The sequence below is a fragment of the Lampris incognitus genome, chromosome 3 (assembly GCF_029633865.1).
Source record: "Lampris incognitus isolate fLamInc1 chromosome 3, fLamInc1.hap2, whole genome shotgun sequence".
In the NCBI taxonomy this organism is placed as follows: Eukaryota; Metazoa; Chordata; class Actinopteri; order Lampriformes; family Lampridae; genus Lampris; species Lampris incognitus.
Genome location: NC_079213.1, coordinates 61,211,723 through 61,226,717, shown reverse-complemented (window position 1 = coordinate 61,226,717; position 14,995 = coordinate 61,211,723). Strand labels below are relative to the sequence as shown.

Sequence of the window (14,995 nt, the reverse complement as noted above, 5' to 3'; positions counted from 1 at the left end):
TTTACGTGGCCAGGGATACAACGGCGCATCTGCCATGAGTGTCCGTTTAAATGGTGCCCAAGCTAAATTCAAAGAGAAGCACAAGCAAGCAGTTTATGTGCACTGTGCCAGCCACAGTTTGAATTTGGTCCTAAACAAGTGCTGCACTGTACAAATGGTGCGAAATTGCTTTGGAATTGTCTCAGAAATCTGCACTTTTTTCCATGATTCGGCTTTGCGGTCTGCCAGTCTGCGACACGAGACGGAACGTCTTTTACCCGACTGCAAGAAAACGCGACTGACGAAGTTGTGTGAAACGAGATGTGTCGAACGCCACGACGCAATATTTACATTCAACGAGCTTTTAGACCCTGTGCGATCCAGCCTGCAGAAAATCAGTGAAACCTTCACAGGAGACACATCTGTCAAAGCCACTCAGCTCTTTAATTCAATTGACAATGCAGAATTCATGCTGTCCATGAATGTGAGTGAGAAGATGCTTGCAAAAACCTACCACCTGTCCACCTTCCTTCAGAAGGAAAATTGTGACTTGGTGAGTTGCGTTTCAGCTGCTGATGCTGTTATTAAGCAGGTCGATGAGATGAGGGCTAACTCTGAGATGGAGTTCAGGCAGATTTTCCAAAAGACCTCTTCCCAAGCAGCCAAGTATGGGGTTGAATTTCGACCACGAAGAGGCATGGACTGCAATGAGGATCCATTGAAGGCCTGCGAAAATCACTACCGGCAAAAGCTTTTCATAGTCATGCTTGACTTTTATTCATCACAGATGAAGGAACGCTTCAGCAAACACAGAAATGTGATCTCCAACCTCTGCTCCTTACTGCCATCTAAGGTCAGCATGCTGAACGACAGCTCAGCTCAAGCGCTCTCCAACCTGTATCCTGATAAAGTGTCACCGCATCTGGAAGTTGTAAAGTCAGAAATTGACACCTGACGGGATAAATGGAAAGATGCAACTTATGTTCCACAAAATGCCATTGAGGCATTAAATGCCTGTAACAGTGAGTTGTTTCCAAGCATCTTCAAGCTTCTCCGCGTTTCGACCACGCTTCCTGTCACCAGTGCCCATGTCGAGAGAAATTTTTCCCGTCTGGGAAGGATCAAGGACAAAATGCGCAGTACAATGACGGAAAGACGGCTTAATGGACTGACATTGCTCTCGGAGCACAGAGACATTGTGGTGAAACCGGAAGAGGTACTGGACATCTTTTGCAGACAAAAAAGACGATTGGACCTGCTTTTATAAGGTAAGACCCACTTTTATTTATTAATGCATTGATGATTATCTATGGGCCATTAATACGTTGACATTTACCGTACGGTTGGGTATTAGGCTATAGTATACAGTGTGGGAATTTTATTTACCGGTAGTTTTCGGCAGTGTTGCCCGACCCCCCCCCCCTCCAAAATATGTTTTTGGCTACGGGCCTGATGGGAAGTCGCTGTTTGCTGAGGATTGGGCTTTGTGGAAGAGGGGGAAGAATTTGACACTACTTAGAGGGAAGATTCGAGAAGCGATTTTGGTGGTAGAGAAATGGTCACACTCATGGGGATTTAAGTTTTCTGTGGAAAAGTCAAAGGTTGTGGTGTTTGGTAGGAGGAAAATAAGGGAAGCAGGTCTAAAGATGTATGGGGAGCACTTAGAGCAAGTAAAGACTTTTCGGTTTCTGGGGGTTTTATTTGACACAAAGCTGACTTGGAGGGATCATATTAATAACATACATAAAAAAAATGCAAGATGGTTCTCAATGTAATGAGATGTTTGACAGGGTCAGAATGGGAAGCAAATAGAAGCACTTTGACTATTTATGTTGCGTTAATAAAATCACAATTAAAAAAGCTTGAATGAACATACTCAGCACTGAGATTATGCTGTGGGGGGATTAAGACTTCTCCTAATATAGCTATTAGAGTAGAAATGGGAGTGATGACGCTGATTTTAAGGTATAAGTGGGTCACGTTGACCTACTGGGCAAATCTACAAGGGCATAGCAAAGACCCTCCTACTGTGAAGGCCCTCAAACCATGTTCGGGAAGTGGGAAAGCAAAAGGAGAATATTTTGCTTGGACAGCAGATAAAATGCCTGAAGAAATGGGATTACATGGGAGAAGTTATTGTACCACAGTACCATACCCGGTGACTCCGCCGTGGTTATTTCCCCCTGTGATATTAGATTGCTGTATTCAAGAAGAAATGAGGAGTGGTGACACGGTGGCGCAGTGGTTAGCACGGTCGCCTCACAGCAAGAAGGTCCTGGGTTCAAGCCCCGGGGTAGTCCAACCTTGGGGGTCGTCCTCTGTGTGGAGTTTGCATGTTCTCCCCGTGTCTGTGTGGGTTTCCTCCTGGGGCTCTGAAAAAGGGCATCGTGTGTTCAGATTCATTGTCAGCTGTGGTCTCATCACAGTCCAGGTCATCTCACTGCAGACCAGATATCATCTATGAGACTCTATTCACACTACATCAGGCAGAGACAGCAGTTTGGTTTATGTGGATTCCAGCTCATAGGGGTACAGAGGGGAATGACATGGTGGACTCACTGGCTAAACAAGCCCTGAAGCAGGATAGAGTCATGACGGTGCCCTTCAGCAAGGCTGAAACTAAAACAATAATAAGGCGCAAAATCATGATGGCTTGGCAAAAGTTATGGGATGAGGGGAACAAGGGCCGTCACTTGTATAAAATAAAACCAAATGTGAGTGTGAGTGTGTGTGTGTGTGGGGGGGGGGTATTAGTAAGGAAAAATTCTAGGGAACAAGCAGTCATTTAGAGATTGAGGTTAGGACACAGGATTACATGGAACTATGCACCTATTAGGGAGGCATCCATCAGGACTTTGTGGATGTGGATCAGAGGAAAGTGTTGAGCATGTTATTTGTCACTGCCAGAAATACTGAACACAGAAAAGCTGAAGCAGCATGTTTGGGGTGGGGGGTGGGGGGTAATCATAATTTATTCAGCATTGAAGGGGGAAATAGAAACCATTGTTTGTGTTCTTAAAAGAAATTGACAGAATGAAGAGGATCTAGTGCTATTATTATTATTATTATTTTGGTTTTTTTTGTTGTTGTTTTTTTGGCCTTTCATCCTTCAGTGTTCTGGCCCACACTCCAGCTTAGTAGGTGGCGGTAATGCACCTTAAACGCTAGCTGCCACCTGCCATTACATACAAGAAGAAGAAGAGGACGGAAGAGAGGCTGCTGGCGTGGGGCCTGCTGGTCTTGCTGCACCTCAACCTGGGATTTTTGTGTTTGCTTCTGTGTTTTGACTTTGTGTCTTGGTAGTCTTCATTTAGTGTCTTTGTGTCTTGGTAGTTTTAATTTAGTGTCTTTGTGTCTTGGTAGTCTTCATTTAGTGTCTTCGTAGTCTTAATTTAGTGTCTTTGTGTCTTGGTAGTCTTAATTTAGTGTCTTTGTGTCTTGGTAGTCTTCATTTAGTGTCTTGGTAGTCATCATTTAGTGTCTTGGTAGTCTTCATTTAGTGTCTTCGTAGTCTTCATTTAGTGTCTTTGTGTCTTGGTAGTCTTCTTTTGGTGTCTTTGTGTCTTGGTAGTCTTCATTTAGTGTCTTCGTAGTCTTCATTTAGTGTCTTGGTCGTTTGGATGTCTTGATGTTCATGAAGTCAATGCATTTGGGTTGCGGGCGGCACTGGCGCAGTGGTTAGCGTGGTTGCCTCACAGTAGGAAGGTCCTGGGTCTGAGCCCCCGGGGTAGTCCAACCTTGGGTGTCGTCCTGGGTTGTCCTTTGAATGAGAACATTCACAGACCTCTGTGTGGAGTTTGCATGTTCTCCCCATGTCTGTGTGGGTTTCCTCCGGGGGCTCCGCTTTCCTCCCACAGTCCAAAAACATGTAGGTCAGGTGACTCACCGTACTAAATTGTCCCTAGGTGTGTGTGTGTGTGTGTGTGTGTGTGTGTGTGTGTGTGTGTGTGTGTGTGTGTGTGTGTGTGTGTGTGTGTGTGTGTGCGTGCGTGCGTGCGTGCGTGCGTGCGTGCGTGCGTGCGTGTGTGTGTGTGGGCCCTATGATGGCCTGGCGGCCTGTCCAGGGTGTCTCCCTGCCTGCCGCCCAGTGGCTGCTGGGATAGGCTCCAGCACCCCCGCAACCCTGAGAGCAGGAAAAGCGGTTTGGATGATGGGTAGATGGATTTGGGTTGTTTTAGAGGTGTTATTCCTGTGGTTGTTGTGGGTCAGTAGTGAGGTGTTGTTTGCCCCATAAGGCCTCCAGAGGGTGGGTGGTAATAACTGGAACGAGGCCGAGGAAGGGGTCGGAGAGTGGGACTGACTGACGTGTCTTTCATTGTGGGGACGGTTAGGCTAATGATGTCTGTTGGTAATACGGTCAGGACTGGGAAGAGGTAGAGCAACAGTGCGATCATACCGCAAGGGGGCGCATGTGTACGCCTTTTCCCCGCGAGCCATAAGACTCGTGTACTCAGACTCTGGATCCTTGAGTCTATATCTATATTTATCTATATCTATACATAACATATTCACCCTGCCACCTTATTCATTTTCTATATCTTATTCCTCCTCAGTTATCCCTCACAAAAGTAGTTTATTCAAGTGTACTATTAGTATACTTATTTTAAACTAAACATCACTGAGTGGACTTTCAGTTTAGTTTTTAAGTACTTATCAGAAATATACTAAACAAAATTATACTTACGTATACTACTAGTACATATACTTGAACTTTACTTGAAGTTTACTTAATAAAATAAACTTCAAATATACTAATTTTTGTAAGGGATATTGCCAACATTTGTATGTAAATACTGTACACGCTGGACCGTTAAATGTCAAATTTTGACTTTTGATCATTTTTCGTTAAAACGAAACTCTGGACTATAAATACTGTTAAATACTGTTAAATATTAGAGTCCAGATTTTAGCTTTACTAACTTTAAATTGACATTGTGAGGTTAGCCTGACGCTTATGCGTTTGATTGCCACAATGTCTGTAACCGCTAAGTGGTTGTGCACTGACAAATACACACTTGAACGAGTCGTTGACATCATACACATATTGTAGATGGTGTATATAGTGTACATAGTGAACATAGTGGACATGGTGTACATAGTGGACAAAGTGTACATTATGTACATAGTGTACATAATATACATAGTGTACATAGTGTACATAATATACATAGTGTACATAATATACATAGTATACATAGTGTACATAATATACACAGTGTACATAGTGTACAGAGCTCTGCTTTGATTCTGAAACACCAACAGCCCATGTTGTCTAGTTCATATATGGTGGCTGTTTCTTTGTGTTAAGTCGTGTCCTTTCTGCACCACAGTGGTGCGCTGTGACGTCATCTCTGCTCCGTCACGGCCCCTCTCCATGAACTGCTCCCACCCTCGGGGGAACTTCAGCTACGGCTCCCGGTGCGCCTTCAGCTGCGAGGCGGGTTACGCTGTGAACGGGACGGAGGAGGTGTGTTGCGCCTCCAGTGGCCGCTGGAATAAAAAGACCCCTACCTGCACAGGTAAACCAGCTTTAAGATCGACCAAGACGGTCATTGTGACGGTTTTGGATTTTCAAAGTTTAATAACGTTGTGTGTGTGTGTGTGTGTGTGGGGGGGGTACAGACCTGCCACCCCCTGAATTCCCCTAAAATTGCATATATTTGCATTTTAAGTTATAAGATCTACCTACAACGACCATGAGTGGTCAAAATAACCGCTCGTAAATTGCGCGTCATGTCAATATTTATGACGTGCGTTGTTGACGTCATTTCCTCGTGAAGTTCGTTGCTCTGTCCTAGAAACACACTAGCGTCCTCCAGTGCAGAGAAATAGTCTAAACTTGATGTGTGATTATGTCCAACACGTCTGGTTACAGACGCACCATGACTCCCACCGAGGCGCTGCAGTATTTACAGGCGCTGGACAGCCGTCATATTAAAGTTGTTAAAATGTTAATTTTGGTGTCAGTTAATTTCATAACAGACATGCTAACATATATAATACATTAATATCTCACCTGGGTATTTATCTTGACAGAATATAGAGTTTAAAAACCGTGGCGGTCAAAATGACCGCCCACGGTCGTTCAAGAAGTTTTTAAGGTCCGGTCGTTGTTTGGGACTGTTTCAATATTTATTTTTAGTTCTCTTTTTTTTAGTACATTTCTCGTTTTATAGGCCTTGTTACGTTTGTTAGATTAGCAATGTATGTATTCCATCTTGTTTTTCAGGTAATATTTTCACTTTTTCAATTTTGCTGTTCAAGTTCCACCATGTCCCTCTGAAGTTTAAACTGTTTAAAAATAGTATTATAGCTGTTAAAATGTTAATTTTGGTGTCAGTTAGTTTCCTAACAGACATACAAACATATGTAATGCATTAATATCTCACCTGGGTGTTTATTGGCCGTTTCAGGCAGGAGTGAAATCCCGGTCGTTTTAATGGAACGGCAGCGCTGTTCACCAACCTACAGCGTACTTATCTATAATGAAATAAGACACGAGACTCTAGACACTCTAACCGTATTATAATCTATAATATAGAAGATAATAATAATAATAACTATAATCTATAATAACACTCCAGTGGCTGCAGGTTGTAAATCCTGGCCTGTAAATACTGTTCAATTATAAAAGATTAACAGCCGATGTGCAGTTCATAAACCCCTACATGGTGGCTGTTTCTTTGTGTTAAGTCGTGTCCTTTCTGCGCCACAGTGGTGCGCTGTGACGTCATCTCTGCTCCGTCACGGCCCCTCTCCATGAACTGTTCCCACCCTCTGCGGAACTTCAGCTACGGCTCCCGGTGCGCCTTCGGCTGCGAGGCGGGTTACGCTGTGAACGGGACGGAGGAGGTGCGTTGCGCCTTCAGTGGCCGCTGGGACAGCGACACCCCTACCTGCACAGGTAAACCAGCTGTAACGGAAAGGCAGCGCTGTTCACCAACCTACAGCGTTACTGATCTATAACGAAATGAGACACGTGACTCTCTAACCATATCATAATCTATATCATTATAGATAATGATAATTATCTACTCATATTTTCGGAATGTGTGTGTGTGTGGTGTTAGTGTGGGTGTGTGTTAGTTAGTGTAGATAGCGGGACCGAAAACTAAAGCACTTATGATCCTAATTCTTTTTGGAGGTGGTAGGTATTGTCTCAGAGAGTAAGGGAAAAAATCCCAGAAAATTATAATTATGCATAAATATGCATAAATATGCAAAATATGCATTTTTCTAAAAATGGCTAAAAAGCACTTTTCTCGGCATTTCAGATGATTGTGAGCATTTTTGATTTTTTTCACGTATATAAAAAAATGTTCTGGGACTTACAAATGTTTTGGCATTATGCAAAATATATGCATTTTTGCAAAAATGCACTTATGATCCTAATTTTTTTTTGGATGTGGAAGGTATTGTTCCAGAGAGGACCAGAAAAATAGCAGAAAATTAAAATATAATTATGATAATTATGCATAATTATGCAAAATATGCATTTTCTAAAAATGGCTAAAAACCACTTTTCTCGGCATTTCAGTTGATTCTGAGCATTTGGGGGGAGAGAGTTGGAGTGGGGGGGGGTTAGGGGCAGGGGGAAGGCGGTTAGTTGGCAGGATGAAGAGGAGGGAGATTTAGACGGGTGGATAACCAAACCGCTACATTGTAGCGGGGTTCTTCTAGTTATTATTATAATCTGTAATAACACTCCAGTGGCTGCAGGTTGTGTTGGACTCTAGTTGTGTTATACTGCCTTGCCTATCGGATGTGCAGTATCACCTACGTGTACCAACAGGAAGTGTATCACCTGACTTCCCTCATAATATCAATCATGCTGCTTATTCTTTTCATTTCCTCTTCTTTTCTTTATTATTATTACACGAGTCCTACTTTATTGCTCATGGTGGGCTGGTTGTTGTTATAGAGACTGAAGGATTTCATTGCCTTGTCTGTTTTTAATTCCACACAGTTATTTATCATTTTACCGTAGGACATCTTTCTCTGTGCATCAATATATGTAATGTACAGTTGTTTTATTAGAGTTGCATCATAATACTATCATTTCTTCCCTTCACTGCGTGTTGTGCACTTTCCACTGCACAGTACAAGTTCCACATGGGGGAATTATGTCCTATCCTACCTTCATAATAACAATTATTATTATTATCATATTGCTAAACACACACACACACATACATATATATAACTTTGTTAAAAGAAACACTCAACGGTAGGGAAAGTGCTCAACAAATGAGGAGCAGAATAATCCAGCCAGTCCAGTAAATTCTGTATGAGACAGTACAAAACTGTTTCATGCCTTAAGCAACCATCAGCTGTCAATAAAGCAATAGACAATCATGAAAATAGACAAATACCAACCCCCCCCCTCACTGGACCATTAGCGATCACGTGATTTTGAATTTTTGAATCTCACACCTCTCCCTTCCCCATTGAACATTGTGCACGTGATGTGCATGACGCAGAAGTAAATGGCATTTTCTTTCCCGAGTGGCTTTATTGACAGCTGATGGTTACTTATGGCATGAAACAGGCTTGTTCTGGATTTTATATTTATATATATATACGTATATATAATGTATCATACATAATAGTGCTTTTCCCAAAAATAAATCCCATAAAAATCCATTCTTAAATGCCAGGTGACATGATCATGCCATGTGTGCTATGTGTTGTAATGGAGTGGTGGGGGGTGGGGGGGGTGTGTTGCAGAGGAGGGTCTTCTAGGGAGCACTGCCATGCTGGTGTATGGTGGTGCAGGGACGGCCTCTGTCGCCGCTGTACTTGGCATGACAGGACTGCTCATCCTGCTCACAAAGCAGAAGAAAGGTAAGACTATGATACTATACATATATACGATACTATACATATATACATACCATACATACTATACATATATACATACTATATATATATATATGATACTATACACATATACATACTATATACACTCACTGGCCACTTTATTAGGTACACCTTGCTAGTACCGGGTTGGACCCCCTTTTGCCTTCAGAACTGCCTTAATCCTTCGTGGCATAGATTCAACAAGGTACTGGAACATTCCTCAGAGAGTTTGGTCCATATTGACATGATAGCATCACGCAGTTGCTGCAGATTTGTCGGCTGCACATCCATGATGCGAATCTCCCGGTCCACCACATCCCAAAGGTGCTCTATTGGATTGAGATCTGGTGACTGGGGAGGCCATTTGAATACAGTGAACTCATTGTCATGTTCAAGAAACCAGTCTGAGATGATTCGAGCTTTATGACATGGCACGTTATCCTGCTGGAAGTAGCCATCAGAAGATGGGAACACTGTGGTCATAAAGGGATGGACATGGTCAGCAACAATACTCAGGTAGGCTGTGGCGTTGACACGATGCTCAATTGGTACTAAGGGGCCCAAAGTGTGCCAAGAAAATATCCCCCACACCATTACACCACCACCACCAGCCTGAACCGTTGATACAAGGCAGGATGGATCCATGCTTTCATGTTGTTGACGCCAAATTCTGACCCTACCATCCGAATGTCGCAGCAGAAATCGAGACTCATCAGACCAGGCAACGTTTTTCCAATCTTCTATTGTCCAATTTTGGTGAGCCTGTGCGAATTGTAGCCTCAGTTTCCTGTTCTTAGCTGACAGGAGTGGCACCCGGTGTGGTCTTCTACTGCTGTAGCCCATCTGCCTCAAGGTTCGACGTGTTGTGCGTTCAGAGATGCTCCTCTGCATACCTCGGTTGTAATGAGTGGTTATTTGAGTTACTGTTGCCTTTCTATCAGCTCGAACCAGTCTGGCCATTCTCCTCTGACCTCTGCCATCAACAAGGCATTTTTGCCCACAGAACTGCCGCTCACTGGATATTTTCTCTTTTTCGGACCATTCTCTGTAAACCCTAGAGATGGTTGTGCGTGAAAATCCCACTAGATCAGCAGTTTCTGAAATACTCAGACCAGCCCGTCTGGCACCAACAACCATGCCACGTTCAAAGTCACTTAAATCACCTTTCTTCCCCATTGTGATGCTCGGTTTGAACTGCAGCAGATCGTCTTGACCATGTCTACATGCCTAAATGCATTGAGTTGCTGCCATGTGATTGGCTGATTAGAAATTTGCGTTAACGAGCAGTTGGACAGGTGTGCCTAATAAAGTGGCCGGTGAGTGTATATATACACGATACTATACATATATACGATACTATACATAAATACATATTATATATATGATACTATACATACATACATACTATATATATATATATATATACACTTTACATATATGATACTATATATGACATACATATATATGACAATATACATATATACATACTATACACATACGATACTATACATACTATACATACTATACATATATACGATAATATACTGTACATATACATATACACACATGTATATAGTATATATATACATGTACACACACACACACACACATATATCTATATATATGCTGTATCAACTTCCGGTTTCCAGATCTGCCGTTTCATCGGGTTTTAATCCTCGGCTCTGACTTCCCCAGGTATCATGAACATGGAAGAGTCCTTTTGGGAGAGAGAAAATCCTGCATTTGAGTTTTAAAAGCTGTGTGTGGGTTTTGTCAGAAGGAAGAGAGGAAAGTGTTTCCGGCGAGTGGACGCGAAACAGGAAGTCTCCTTTGCTCAAATGAACGTTGACTGCAGTTAGTTCTTGAGGAGAATTTTCATTTACATGTAATACACATTTATTCAGTTAGATTTAACTGCGTCCTGTGGGCTCAGGGACCACGGCCTTGCCTGGAGCTGCGTCCGAGGAGGAAACACCGAGGGCGGTCTGACAGGACGCGGAGGCGGGGCAGGCTAAGCTAACTGCTAGCCCATGCAGACCGGAAGTTGCGACAGTCATCCTGGCTGGCGTTCGTTCTCCTGGACAGTGATTTTTTTTATTATTATTTTTAAGTCTGTGTGTTGGTTTGGATATGTGTGTTGTTGTATTTTTGGATGTGTGTTCTGCCTTTGTGTTGCCCTTCTGTGGGCTGCAGGGAACGGTGTTTTATTTCATGTGCGCACGTGGATGAAATGGAACGACAGGGTTTCTGACTCTTATATCAGATGATAGTGAACGGAGGGTTCTAATTGGATCATATTTGTTTCCGGCATTAACGCTTCACGGGTTTGCAGTTTCATGTAGGGGGAAGCTCACCCATGCTAAACATGTTTGCAGTCCTGGCATGGCGAAGTTAAGCATCCATATGTCCAGCACCCTGAAATCATGAATGGTGCTGCTACACAAACCTCTCAAGTCATCGGTTTTGTTGTGCAGTCTTTGTATCACATCGTGCTTGTGTGTTTCTCATACTATCAATAAAGAATAAACCATAAGGTTCTCTTCAGACTTTCCCATCCTAACCCACCGGTCCATGTGCTACATCAGCTGTCCGGGTGGGGGCTGGCATTGTGTCACCGGGGCTTGCTGGATGTGGTCCTGAGTTGTCTTACAAAGCCAGCATGTCTGCGTTTCACCCCCGTGTACGGCCGCTAATAACTGTGGGTCGATCGGCAGGAGAAGCACGCGGCCAGGTGCACCACCTAGCTGCCACCAAATTGTCCATTGGGCACCTTTGCTGGCACAGGTGCTTCCTGTGGGGTAAGGAGGTAATCTATCATAAATCTTAGTTCCCTTTGTCACATTTGGCGTTATCCTGAGGGTCAGCTGGACACTATCTTTATTAAATCAGGAGGCAGCAGGGCGTCAGGGGGGGCGTGGCGGTCTATTCCGTTGCCTACCAACACGGGGATCGCCGGTCCAAATCCCCGCGTTATCTCCGGCTTGGTTGGGCGTCCCTACAGACACAATTGGCCGCGTCTGCGGGTGGGAAGCCGGATGTGGGTATGTGTCCTGATCGCTGCACTAGCGCCTCCTCTGGTGGGTCGGGACGCCTGTTCAGGGGGAACTGGGGGGAATAGCGTGATCCTCCCACGCGCTACGTCCCCCTGGCGAAACTACTCGCTGTCAGGTGAAAAGAAGCGGCTGGCGACTCCACATGTGTCGGAGGAGGCACGTGGTAGTCTGCAGCCCTCCCCGGATCGGCAGAGGGGGGTGGAGCAGCGGCCGGGACGGCTCGGAAGAGAGTGGGGTAATTGGCCGGGTACATTCGGCTCTGTGCATAACCGTAGTGTTACTTTTCCTGTCTCCGTCTTCTGACTACCTTCAGGGGAACCGAATTTATTTCGGATCCAGGGCCGAAGTTCGCAGGCGCTGTCCGTCACTGCCTGGTGCTAGCTAGCTAAACTCCGGAGTACAACCCAACACAGTTCAATAGTTCACTTCATCTGAAAATGGCGAGGACACCGTCTTCTCTCTTTGGAAACACATTTAATCCTTCTTCACAGCTGCACAAAACGTTGACATAGGTCCAATATATTGTGGTGGACACGTATTGGGGACAGAATTCAACCCAGGAACTAAGGGTTAAGTCATGGTTGCCCTGGCAGGTTAACGCAGGGTTAAGTTATGGTTGTCCAGCCAGTATTCTGATTATTCTTGCCACCTCCGCTCAGTCGAGCGGTGGGTTTTGTTTGTCTCGCTGATTTACCGTGGATTAAAGAAAGTTGCCTACACGGCTAAAGTGTGAACCTACGGTCTTCTCCGTTACTTCGGCTCTACACTGGTGACCCCGACGTCGGTTTTCGGATAAGTTTTCTGAAACCACACACATTATGGCTACGAACGCCGTTGCAATTAAACTGCCGGAGTTTTGGGAGTCTTCCGCGGCTACTAGGTTCGCGCAGGCTGAGGCACAGTTCGCGCTCAGAGACATAACAGCAGACGAGACCAGGTACTACTACGTAGTGGCAGCGCTGGGGGGCGCTACGGCTTCCAGGATAAGCGGTTTCATAACCAACCCACCGGCCGATGGTAAATACGCCGCACTTAAACATCTCCTCCTTGAAACTTTTGAACTGTCTGCAACGGAGAGAGCACGTCGCCTCTTCGCAATTCAGGGCTTGGGAGATGGCAAACCATCGGAGCTAATGAGCAGGATGTTAAACCTACTGGGTCAAGAAAAGCCATGTTTCCTGTTTATGGAGCTGTTTCTGCGCAACATGCCGCCCCACGTCCAGACTGCGCTCGCTAACTCCACCATCACTGATCCCCGTGAGCTGGCAAAGGAGGCTGACCGATTCTTCGTCGCTACACAACGTTCCTCCCATGCCGGGGTGCTGGCTCCTACCTTCACTGGCCCCCCGCCGACATCGCGGGCGTGGCCCGACGGTGGCGCCACAGCATCAGACCGCTACAAGCCCTCTGGACTCTGTATGTACCACGCTCGATTTGGTGCGAAAGCTTAACGGTGCCGTTCCCCCTGCAACTACAGGCCGACGGGAAACGAGAGGGCCAACACTCAGTAGTGGCCATGAATGTTGGCGATACGAGCAGGCTACTCTTCATCCTCGACACCATCTCCGGTCGGCGATTTCTTTGTGACACGGGCGCACAGAGAAGCGTGCTCCCTGCTACTGACGTCGACATCATGGGCGGGGAGCGGGGCCCCCAGTTGGCGACGGCTGACGGCAGCCCTATCCACACCTACGGCGTGCGGTCTGTAGAACTGTGTTTTGGTGGACAACGTTTCACGTGGGAGTTCGTCATGGCCAATGTAACGCTTCCCCTCCTCGGAGCTGATTTTTTTGTGCGCTTACGGTTTGCTAGTGGACATTCAGAACAGCCGTCTGGTCGATGCCTTAACCTTCTCCTCCTTCGCATGTACGCGGAGGGAAGCGGCCTATGCAGGTCTAGCCAACTCTCTCTCAGAGGCAGACAAGTTCACCCGCCTCCTCGCTGAGTTCCCTGACCTCACCCAGCCTACCTTCTCTGCACCCACCGCTAAGCATGGGGTGGAGCATCACATTGCTACGAAGGGGCCCCCGGTCTACGCCAGAGCCAGGCGTCTCGACCCCGCCAAACTCGCCATTGCCAAGTCTGAGTTCGAGCACCTGGAACGCATGGGGATCATCCGCCGCTCTGACAGCCCGTGGGCGTCCCCACTCCACATCGTCGCTAAGCCTGATGGAGGTTGGCGCCCATGCGGGGACTACCGCCGACTAAATGACGCCACCACGCCTGACCGCTATCCTGTCCCGCATATCCAGGACTTTTCTGCAAACCTGTCTGGCAAATGCGTCTTCTCAAAAGTCGACCTGGTCCGTGGTTATCATCAAGTTCCCGTATTTGAAGCTGTGCACGGCCTCTCTCATCCAGGCGGTAAGCCATCCGTGCGCCTGACCTCTGCTAAGTTTGTGTGGGAGGGACTTAAGAGAGACGTGAAAGCGTGGGCCGACTCGTGTGTTGCCTGTCAGCGGGCTAAGATACACCGCCACATTAAGGCGCCCCTGGAACGCTTCGCAGTGCCGGAGAGACGATTTGACCATGTCCACGTCGACCTGGTTGGTCCCCTACCCCCCTCCCATGGGTTCACCCACCTCTTCACTGTGGTGGACAGGACTACGCGCTGGCCTGAAGCTGTTCCCCTGGCATCCACGACGTCTGCTGATGTGGCCCGGGCTTTTATTGGGTCGTGGGTCTCACGTTTCGGTACGCCTTCCGACCTTTCATCTGACCGTGGGCCACAGTTTACCTCAGAGCTATGGAATGCTGTGGGTGAGGCTCTGGGCGTCAAGCTTCACCGCACTACCGCCTACCACCCTCAGGCGAACGGCCTATGTGAGCGCTTCCACCGGTCCATGAAGGCTGCGCTTCGGGCTACTCTCAAGGACTGCAACTGGGTTGACAAGCTCCCATGGGTCATGCTGGGCCTGCGGACCGCCCCGAAGGAAGACCTACAAGCCTCCTCTGCGGAGCTGGTGTACGGCACGCCGCTGCGAGTCCCAGGCGATTTCATGCCCAATGCAACGCGTCCCTGGTCAGCTGTGGACCAACGAGCCTCCTTGCTGGACGGGGTCAGAGCTTTCACACCCGTGCCTACCGCCCAACACGGCGCTCCG

At 46.4% G+C, this 14,995-nt stretch overlaps 1 protein-coding gene across 1 annotated transcript in view; it reads left to right on the top strand.

The window, feature by feature from the left end:
- selp (selectin P) overlaps positions 1-11,761 on the top strand; it is a 53,414-nt gene extending 41,653 nt beyond the window's left edge. The window contains exons 15-18 of the mRNA XM_056277186.1: positions 5,310-5,498; positions 6,695-6,883; positions 8,707-8,823; positions 10,534-11,761. Coding sequence (XP_056133161.1) covers positions 5,310-5,498; positions 6,695-6,883; positions 8,707-8,823; positions 10,534-10,592 — 554 coding nt within the window. The 3' untranslated portion in view covers positions 10,593-11,761. The remainder of the gene's footprint in view (positions 1-5,309; positions 5,499-6,694; positions 6,884-8,706; positions 8,824-10,533) is intronic.
- The last annotated feature ends 3,234 nt before the right edge of the window (positions 11,762-14,995 follow it).